At 37.6% G+C, this 11,034-nt stretch overlaps 1 protein-coding gene across 2 annotated transcripts; it reads left to right on the top strand.

Annotated features, from left to right (window-relative positions):
- Positions 1-349: 349 nt before the first annotated feature.
- LOC125648318 (uncharacterized) lies at positions 350-7,012 on the top strand. 2 transcript variants are annotated; one of them, XM_056141069.1, is made up of 7 exons: positions 350-523; positions 657-860; positions 1,395-1,508; positions 2,405-3,150; positions 3,742-3,955; positions 4,349-4,519; positions 5,340-7,012. In XM_056141069.1, exons 2-7 carry the CDS (start codon positions 669-671, stop codon positions 5,610-5,612), a joined length of 1,710 nt encoding a protein of 569 aa, XP_055997044.1. In that variant the 5' UTR covers positions 350-523; positions 657-668; the 3' UTR covers positions 5,613-7,012. The 2 variants fall into 2 exon arrangements, with proteins under 2 accessions (XP_055997044.1, XP_048731261.2); XM_048875304.2 differs by having other exon boundaries at positions 350-860.
- Positions 7,013-11,034: the final 4,022 nt, after the last annotated feature.

Below are 11,034 nucleotides of genomic sequence, written 5' to 3' on the forward strand. Positions count from 1 at the left end.
TCAAATATGCACCGGACGAACACTTTTCAAAAAGTTACGGCCTGACCCCCAGCAAAGAGTGTTGTACAAATGTACAACAAGGGCGAGATCGGTGACAATGCTTAGGGAGCGCTTTGTCCTAAAGACTGTAGACCAGGACAATTTTATTTACTGTCTAAAATCCACGACAAAGGTATGCCAGATCGTTCTATAGTCATTAAAAACGCATGTACAATATGTAATGATAGACTTGCACCCAAGGCGATATTTGCAGTAAGGACCTCAGTAACAACCCCCTTCTCCCCTGATTCCTGAGATATGTAGACCACTTGTGTATTATGTACCTCCTTTATTCGCTCCTGTAATTTGATCTGGGGTTTTTTTTTGTTTTTTTTTTGTACACTTTGAAATAGCACGTAGTCTTTTCCGGACCAGTGACGCTTTATTTCTATTGTCTCTCAATACGCACATGCTCGATTTCACTTACAAACATTTAACATGTGGGTGATTAATTATTTCACAGAAGGGACGATATATTTTTAAGGTAAGAGGCAAAAAAAAAGATCTTGTATTAAGATAAAATATGGTATGGGGATTTCTCCACGTGTTTCTGAACGGTTATGTAATCGTCCTTCAAAAATGTTCTCTTTTTTTTCTTTCTTTTTTTTATTCTGTAGTATCATTGCAAAATGTCGATAACAACGAATGTCCCTGATGAGAAAAGGACATTTTTAAACAAGCTACACCGTCTTCGTGGGGACTTAGAATCCTACATGCTCAGAATAGACGCACCTTATCATGACGTCACAGAGACAGACAAACGGCGATACTGTGTCGTCGTCATCGAGTTGTTGGAGTTTGCAGTGAAAAGGGCGGAGAATGTAATTCTTAATTTCAAATAACGAAATTGTTAGTGAGGAAAATCTGTAATAAACGAAAAAATTTTAACAGTAAGGAAAATCTGTAATAGTAAGGGAAATTTGTAACAGTAAAGAAAGTCTGTACCGGTAATAGTAAGGAAAATCTGTAACAGTAAGGGAAATTTGTAACAATAAGGAAAATATGTAACAGTAAGGAAGATCTGTAATAGTAAGGAAAACATGTAACAGTAAGGAAAACCTGTAACAGTAAGGAAAATCTGTAATAGTAAGGAAAACATGTAACAGTAAGGAAAACCTGTAACAGTAAGGAAAATATGTAACAGTAAGGGAAATTTGTAACTGCAGAGCTGTAGCTCAATGGTCAGAAATTGTCTTGTGAGGGACGACCATACGAAGTTTTTAGCGAGCTAGAGATCTGTAGCTAAGGTGATTTAAAAAAAAAAAATAAAAAATAAACACCATACCTGCTTAACGTAAAAAAAAAATGGCATGAAGACACAATGCTAGTGGGGTTTTTTTTTCTTCATATTGTAGCTTCCCACAGAAATTTCCTTTCAACATTTGCCAACTTGGAACAATCTACATAAAGAGAACAGGAGTTTAAAGAAACAGCTGCATACCCTGAACACTGAGCAGATGCGACTATCGGTAAACTGCTGTCTGAATCACAACAATTACAAACAATGTTATTCCTTCATACTTAGTCAAGTCAATTATGTAAACTGCTGTCTGAATCACAACAATTACTAACAATGTAAACTGCTGTCTGAATCACAACAATTACAAACAATGTAAACTGCTGTCTGAATCACAACAATTACTAACAATGTAAACTGCTGTCTGAATCACAACAATTACAAACAATGTTATTCCTTCATACTTAGTCAAGTCAATTATTTTTGGACAGCTTAATCTGCATCATTAAAAAAGCAAATATTTTGATTTTGATATATATCTTATAATGTATATGTACTCATATTTACATTTTCAATGTTTCTACCTTCAATATCTTTACAATTGAAATGATATCCATTTCCTCATGAATGTGAACAATGTGCGTATGAAACTTGATAAATATGGTATGACTATTTTAACGGCTAGGGATATTCCTACAGAAATGAAAGTAAATGTAAATGATAAAAGAAATTAATTTTTGAAAATACATGAGGGTATGAACAGCAACTCCTCACGCCAGATATATTTCATGAAGCCCTACTGCACCTCATGAAGTCTGTCGGTAAAACGTCGCAGTTCACGCCCCCATGTATTTCAAAATGAAATTTATATATCTTATTAAAGTAAATACCTAGTACAAGAGTACCGCTAAGGACTGCAAATCACCCCATCGACACCTACAACGACATCATATACTGGCCGTGACCTTGACCTACGACATTTTGACACAGAGATCAGTATTATCTTCCTCTGCCTTCATCTTTGTTTTAACATTTCTAGCCAAATGATGTTCACAGCATTGTTCCAGACGCACACGCACGCATATTTCCCGCCACTTTGTTGTAAGGGTGTAGAACTTGATATTTTAGGTGTTGCTGGAATCTGCTAATAGAAATCTTAGAGAACTACATGAGACAGATTCACAAACAACAACGACAGAAGACACTCACGAGGACCTGAGAAGTGGCGTGCTTCTGTCCAGAGAACTGGACGCCGCTTACAAATCTCTCTTCCCTATAGAAGAAGTGTCATCAAGAATGGAAAAAGATTCCACCCCAACGGAAATAACAAACACAAAGCCGACTGCGAGGGCGGCATTAAAGACCGACGGCAACGTTCAAGTAGTTTCCTTCAGAGGATACCCTGCCGACAAACCGTTTTCACAGGACAGTTTCGAATCACCCAGAAGTTCGAACCGTGGCAAATTATACAATTCCAAAACCACTCCAAGGATTTCTGAAACGAAGAGTAATCCCAGATTTTACGAACAACGGACTTCTGAGAGAGTACAGAATACACCGAGAAAAAGCTTTAACGATTCTGACACGATAAAAACAACATACAATCCTCAGAGAAAAAAATACAAGGAATACGAAAAGAACCTTCAAAATACAATTGAAAATATGGCGGATCAAAACTCTGAACTGCTCAAACAGAACAGGGAGCTGCAGACAGAGATAAATAGACTGATGGGACTGTTTAAGGAGGAGAAGATGGCGGGTACATTGAAGAAAGAGGCGGAAGATAAGGAGTTGTTGGAAATGAGAAACCAACTTCAGGGTCTGTGGAAGTTAGTCCAAACTCTTGAAACCGAGCGCAAATATTTAATCAACAGGTACTTCAAATTCATCACAGATAAAAGTTCTTTTATATTCCACAAATTTAGTACAGAGAACATGTGCGCACGAACGTGTTCTTCGACCACACTACCGAGAGCGCGTTCGAAATCGCCGTTCCCGTTGTTCTCGTGCTCCGTTCTTAGAATCGCGAACAGCAAGAATATGTGCGCATGAATGTGTTCTTTGTTCTTCGACCACAATACATGTATCTACAGAGGTGGTGTGAATTCTTGCACCTTGACCCGTTCTCGGGTTGCGTACTTGGCGTTCGGGATCGACAGGGATTTGTACTCGTACGAAGAATGGCGATCTCGAACGCACTCCTACAGAGGTGATGCGAGTTCTTGCACCTCGAACCCGTTCTCGGGTTGCGTACTTGGCGTTCGGGGTCGACTAAAATTTGTACTCGTGCGAAGAACGGCGATCTCGAACGCACTTAATGTGTAGCGATGTACGTGAGCGGGTCAAAGGATATTGCACAGATTCCTATTTCATACTCGTTTCTAATAACCCAAATTCCCAAACAATAATATGCACGTTAATGAACAATATGTTAAAAGCACGTAATTATACGATATGTGTTACAGATTAGGGAGACTTGCTAACAGCCGCGTGGGGGACGACGATGAAGGTGACATGCAAACGTTCATTGCTGACCTAAGTGACCTAGTAAGACCAACGGCTCTCGGGCTTCGTCTGTCGGAACTTTACAACAATGAGTGGACTTTCGCCTATGAATCCATGATATCCAAGGTTTTCAACGAGCGGAAGGTAGTGATGGACCTCCTGAGCTGTATAACGGTACGTCGCCTGTAAACTCCGCAACTCAATGGCAGGTCGTGTATCAAAATTAGTCCCTGAATCGCGGGTGTTCCATTTTCAAATTAAATGCTCATTCTTATTTCAATACTTTTTGATTTTGTTTGGTTGTAATTAGCACAGATATCACCTCTTCTTATACAAAGAGACTTGTAAATGTTCTATAATGTTCGAAAGTTGTATAAATTTTCATCACTCTTTTGGACCTAATTGAGAAATCATGGGAATAAATAACATTCCATACGGTAAATTGAATTCATTTTACTTATAAAATCATAAATTTAGTTTTCATTTTCAGCATTTTTTTAAAAAACAAAATTGCTGTAGCAAGTGTCATTAAACTTCTCACCATGTTCTGATTGTGTTTTCTTTCAGAATATTTACATGAAGTGTAAAGATATGGCTGAAAAGCAGAGACGTAAACTCCACCGCGAGAGTAAGCTAACGGACGGGTTACTGAATCCAGATATTCTTCTGGAGGTTCCAATCCAGATCATAGAACTACAGCGAGAACGCGCCCTGGACGATCTACCGGAAATCAAACAGGTGTGGAATCCCCCCCCCCCCCCCCCCCCCACACACACACACAATCTAAAAGATTATCTACCGTTGTGCAGGGTCATTACCATGAATGACTGTTGTGTGTAGATGTTGGTACTCGATCTGCAAGTTGATCCATTAACTCCACTTCCAAATGTTTTATCGAAACCCCTAGTTGTTGCCCCGTTACTGTTTAAGGGCGTTCAGAGAGGAGATCCAAAGATTCGTAAACAGTTTAACCCAACATCACATGTAGCTTTACTTTGAATGATCTTTAAAAGTACATATCTACTAATAATTAAAAAAATTTCTTCGGTTGATTTAATTTCACATGAAAGGAATAAGTCGAAATTAAAGTCCTAACTAATTCAACTCTCGGACAACTTCATATAGCCTCATTTGTATAATGTATGCTATCTTCACACGTGGTCAGAAAGAAAACAATGGCGTCGGGAAAGTTTGACTTTGAGATCATCATTCGTATACATGTATATAGGAATACGGTCATATAAGACTAAATTCATTGTGTTATATCATGTAAAACACTTGCACGCGTTATGCTAATAAAACAGTCACGTGATCAGCATTCGGCTCAATTTGGAAAAGGCGTAAAAATACGTGTCGTATTTTGAGACTATTAACATTTATATCTCTGCAACCGTAGTTTATTTTGTATATTTGATATTAAAGAGTTGGGTTTTTTTTTTAAAAAAAAAACATTATTATTTCATTTTTATCATAGAATACTGTAGTATTGATATCTTTAATAATGTTAGATTTAAAAATAAGATAATTATATGCCTTTAAAGTTCTGCTTATATTACAGACATGCAGAGATATAACAGCAAATCTCAAATCGTACCCAAAGCAAGTTATTCGATACCTCGACAAATGCACAGAACTCTGTTGGTTCATGAATATTCGTCATCCACCGCTAGTGTTTGAATGGCAGATCCCACAGGGCAGTTTGATTGACACAACTCGATTCACATTTTACACCAGAAGCGGGCGTTATGTAGACTATGTCGTCTGGCCCGCTTTACTTCTGACAGAAAGTGGCGCCGTGTTGTCTAAAGGGGTGGTCCAAGGACGAGGCTAGCGTAGCTTTCTTATGATGTCTTCGTAGCACATCGCTCCAATAACAGCATGCTACTTCGCTTGATCGAGCGTGAATATAAATTTTTGAGCGAAGCTTCTCATAAATTTCAATGAAACATGTTTTATTTCTGTTTTCAGTGACCAACCATGTTGAAAGAATGACAGCGTCATCATCCAAACATTTATTCAAACCATACCGCCAATCGTTGTGTGAAATTTGCACGTTCGAGCAAGCGACATGACACGCTGTTATTGGAATGATAGTAAAATGCGTCGTTAATTATGGCTCCCCTATTCCAGGGGGAGACATATTGTTTTTGTACTGTCTGTCCGTCCGTCTGTCTGTGACAAAATCTTGTGAACACCTCCTCCTTTATGGCTTATCGGATAGACTTGAAACTTTGAACAATGCTTCATTTCCATTTTTAGATGTGCATATTGTCGGGAGAGGAGGATCCTAAAGGTTATAGTGGGTCTAAGAGGGGTGGGGGTGTTAAAATAGCTTTCTTGTGAACACTTCTCCTCCTATATGGCTTATCGGGTAGCCTTGAAACAATGCTTCATTCCCATTTTTTAGATGTGCTTGTTGTCAAGAGAGGGGGGTCCAATTATTTTCCTAAAAATTAAAGTGGATCAAAGAGGGATGGAGGATGTAAAATAGCTTGTAAAAACCTCCTCCTATATGGCTTATCTAATACAATGTAGATTTGAAACTGTGTACAATGCTCATTGCCATTTGTAGATGTGCATATTGTCGGGACGGGAGGATTCAGTTATTTTCCTAAAAGTTATAGTTGATCTAAGAGGGGTGGATGATGTAAAATAGCTTCTGAACACTTCTCATTTATGGCTTATCCGATAACCTTGGGACTTTGTACGATACTTCAGTGCCATTTGCAGCTGTGAATATTGTAGGGACAGGAGGATCCAACCGTTATTTTTAAAGTTGTAGTGGATCTAAGAGGGTTGGAGGGTGTAAAATAGTTTGTGAACACTTCTCCTACATGGCTTATTTGAGTTCATAATGTATATGTCCCTGTTCATGTTTTCTCCTCCATAACATGCAGCACATTAAGGGGAGGAGGTTTAATTTGGAGCACATACAATTTGGGGAGACATTTGTTTTTCATAAAAACAATCTCTAGTTTCCATGTGAGATAAGTACACAAATTGCAAAAATAAAGAAAACACTTCTGGCAGTAAGAATAAAATTATGTTGTATATGAAGTAATCATACAATAGTACCACAGACAGACGGACGGACACGAAGATCCTAGTACTCCTCCCAGCTTTGTTAGAAGGGGATATAAAAATGAAATAAACATGTATGCTTTCTGTTAGCTTCTCATATATTCAATACCCTATTTTCACATAGTGTATGGTTATTCATAAACTTGTATTATCACCATTTCTTTTGAGTGAATTTATTTTTTTGCATTGTTCATCCAAAGTAAACGGAAACAACTCCTTAAATTCAGGATTCGCTGAAATGCGGCTCGATCCCAAGACCACACGCGTGCCATCCATCAGACCTCGTAACAGCTACGTTAATTCTAATATATATATATATATATATATATATATATATATATATATATATATATATATATTAACTAGCATTTACCAATAACCAGTATAACAGTTATAAAGAAAACTTGTCCAAATATTTAATTAACACACCATGCCGTCATGCATTCACCGCTGCGTGATTATTCGGTGTTTCCACATAGCACAGCTTAAAAGTCGATTGTATCTATTGCATAGCATAGTAATGCAACTACATGTTCTCTGCGTGGGATTTTGTCACTTTTCCCCGATTGTCTTTTGTCGGGAGATATAATTATGACTGCCATTCTGGCTAAGCTACGATCACTTACAATCCCAGAAATCTGAGAACTTTACGGCTCCACCTGTCGACCCCACCTAAACCAAGAGCAACGAACCATTACATTGGCTCTGTACAGTCTCAGGAAGATTGCGGTATAATCTCCCCAGAGTCTGTCGTATGGTGAATCCTCGGCGATCAGATACGGTTTGCAATTCCGATCGCTCGTCCAACTTGATGATCTGGAAACGTGTCGAATTTTCATGACGTTACATGTCCCGTGGCCTCTTCGCCACTCTTAGCAGTTTATGGTGGGGGCATTCGAGTCCTGCAGCGACTCGCCGTGAGGGATGGCACAAATATTTCGTGTAGATATGACACATTGCTGTGACATCATGGCAAGTTTCAGTCGTGCAGTGTGGATCAGAGAAACTGAGCGCAGAGGACCATGGCTATAACAATCTTTATAATAACATGTACAATGTACCATTGCTAGTTTCACAATTTAATTAAAATCAGATCTTCTTTAATCGTTACACTGGAGAGGGATCTGACAGTATTGCAATTTAGGTCATATTATTGACGACCCCAGTCTCATGAATAATTCAATAAATATACGCCAATAACAATTGCTTGACAAAGAATCAAGAACCAATCAAAAATCGTTTTACTAAAGCGTATTTGGATTGTAAGTTCACAACAACAATCAAAGTACTTAAAGTACTCGTGGGAGTTGAACATTGTGGAAATTCAGTTAGAAAAGATAGTACTGGAAGGGTAGGGGGATAAATGACTGAATATTATCATGATTTTAGATACAAATCAACTGTTGTTGTTTTTCAAAGCGTTACAACAGCAAACATGGATAATGGAAGGCCCATGGGCCACAACGCTCCTCGAGTAACTGAAGTCGTGTTGTTGTTTTCTAGAATGTCACCCCTTTATATTCTCATGAAAAATGTGACCACATATTATGGCCCAAACATTCAAATCAATATGGTTATCAATGCCTTGCAGTTATGAAGAAGTTTTTCCCCTGTATATATACATTCAAGTTTAATCCTAGTTATAGCTAATTCTAAGGATTCATTACTTGAAAAGGTAGTCCAATATGCTAAACTGTCACCTGAGTATACTACAGTCCTGTAGAGGATCAATGGAATGGTAAATAATTGTATAATAACTCAAAATAAATGAAATGCAAAAAAATTAAAAATTGTCGGGCATCGGAAATGCACAAGCCGAGTTGCACAAGGAATGGGCATAGAGGGAACCGGCAGAAAAGTTTTCAAGAATTATCAAGCAGGGAGCAAAATTTTGCGAACATAAATTTCAGCCGACTTAAATCCTTTGTGACCTTGACCTTTAACCCTTGACTAAAATCAATAGGCTTCTTTGTCTCATCAAGGGCGATAATCCATCTAAGTTTAATTGAGATCCTATAATTTGTTAAAAAATTATAGTGCAGAAAACAAAATTTTCTCCAAATTTCAGTCTATTTATAGCCACTGTGACTTTGACCTTGTGACCCCGGAATCGATAGGCTTCTTGTCTTACTTAATCGATCTAAGTTTGATTGAGATCCTATAATTCGTTCAAGAGCTATGGTGCGGAAAACAAAATTTTCTCCATATTTCAGTCTATTTATAGCCAGTGACCTTGACCTTTGACCTAATGACCCCAGAATCGATAGGCTTCCTCATCTTACTGAGGGTGACAATCCATCTAAGTTTGAATGAGATCCTATAATTTGCTCAAGAGCTATGGTGCGGAAATGAAATGTTGATGCGTGCCCGCCTGCCCGCCCAAAGGCTCTTCATCAGATCATAAGCCGAGTTCGACTTCATCGCAACTCCGCTAAAAATGAAACACTAGTCAAATAATATTATTTATTGCCAAGGTATTTGGGATATTATACTGTGGCTCAAACAGGGGGTGAATGAACCTGACAGTATGGAAAGCATATAGTGGAATCAGACTTGTGATGCTGGAAATCTATAGTGATTAATAAACTATACATGTACAACATCCATAACTATTTTTTTTTCAGTTTGTGAGGGAGAATCCTCATGTCTCTTTCATCTGTAGACAAATAAACAATGTGTTTTGACCAGAGCAATTTCCAATCCTTTTTGCAGCATAAATTCAACATTGTGGCAACTGGGTTAAACTTTGATAGTGAAGTAATACATGGCAGCACCTTATCCCATGCTCTTAAAATTTCTGTTTGACACACACTCATGACATCCACTCAAACATTACAGAGTGCAGCAAAATCCCATTGTAATAGGGAATTCAAAATGGATAATTGGTACAAAATATGGTACATACTATTCAAAAAGGATAATGAATTTGACATATTGATGTCTTGGAAAAGGAAATTCTGACATCGGGGCTCTAAGCGTTTTCAAACATTGTCATTTGATAAAAGTGTTCTACATTTTTAAAAATAGAGATTAATATGTCTTTACATACATAGGTGAGAAAGTTTCCATTATTCCTAGCCGAGACATACCATGTATGCGCAACAAATTCATAAACAAATATCACACTACTCACGTAGAAAATGTGGACCTTACCGTCATCAAGCGCAGCGAAACACGCCATTTCGAGATTATAGTCGACGAAAGCTCGGTAACAGTAATGAATAAGGTACACTCATTTTGTATCTATTTTGTGACTTTCTTTATTAAAAGGAACAGTTCTCTAATGTGTAACGTGCAATTACTACGTAATTCAATAACTTGAAGCATGAAGCAGTTTCACTTTGCCACCGGATATAAGAAATTTTATTTCGTATTCCGATCCCAATCGAAAGTTGTTGACTGGGAATGACGTGTTTTAATTCAATCTACATGTATCATCTAGCATTTTTTATATCACATTTAAAAAAACCCAAATATATACACATACACAATGTTGTAGAGTTATTTCTTGTAAATTTTCTGAGGTTTCGCACCATATTCGATATTTCGCGCAACGGTGTCAATAGGGCTTGTGTGCAGTTGTCGTTCGTTTATAGGTGACGCTGCGTTACAAACGACAATTTTCAACTTATCTTTTATTTTTCTATGTCTATCAGTATCAATTTGATCGAAATCTTTGAATTGAATACAATATCATTGCATTTATTTACATGTCAATTATCAAAATTAGATTAATTCAGAAAAGTTACATGGATTATTTAATGGCGGGTGTTTATAAAAGTTTATGTTGATTTACCTAGGAGTAAATCAGCTGACACAGAACCCCCGCTGACGACCACTATACAAATCAATACAAATTACTGCGCAGAAAAGTGCGTGATGACCCAGGGAGATTGAACATAGTTCAACTCCCAAAAATGGCGTCGATCCATGAAAAGTTTAAATGAATTCCAAGTTTCAGCGCTAAAGGAAGAGGAAAGAAAGATCATATATATTATACATCCATTATCAGTAAAATATATTTCCTGTGCTGTTCTAACATCGCTCATGGCTACCACCATCTTCTTCGATTATTTTCTCGTGCTTCTCGGTAATTATGTCAATAATGATATGCATATGTATGATAAATACCAAGTATGCCCCGATATAACAGCAGAACTTTCATGTTAGCG

Source organism: Ostrea edulis, chromosome 6 (genome assembly GCF_947568905.1).
Source record: "Ostrea edulis chromosome 6, xbOstEdul1.1, whole genome shotgun sequence".
Taxonomy (NCBI): Eukaryota; Metazoa; Mollusca; class Bivalvia; order Ostreida; family Ostreidae; genus Ostrea; species Ostrea edulis.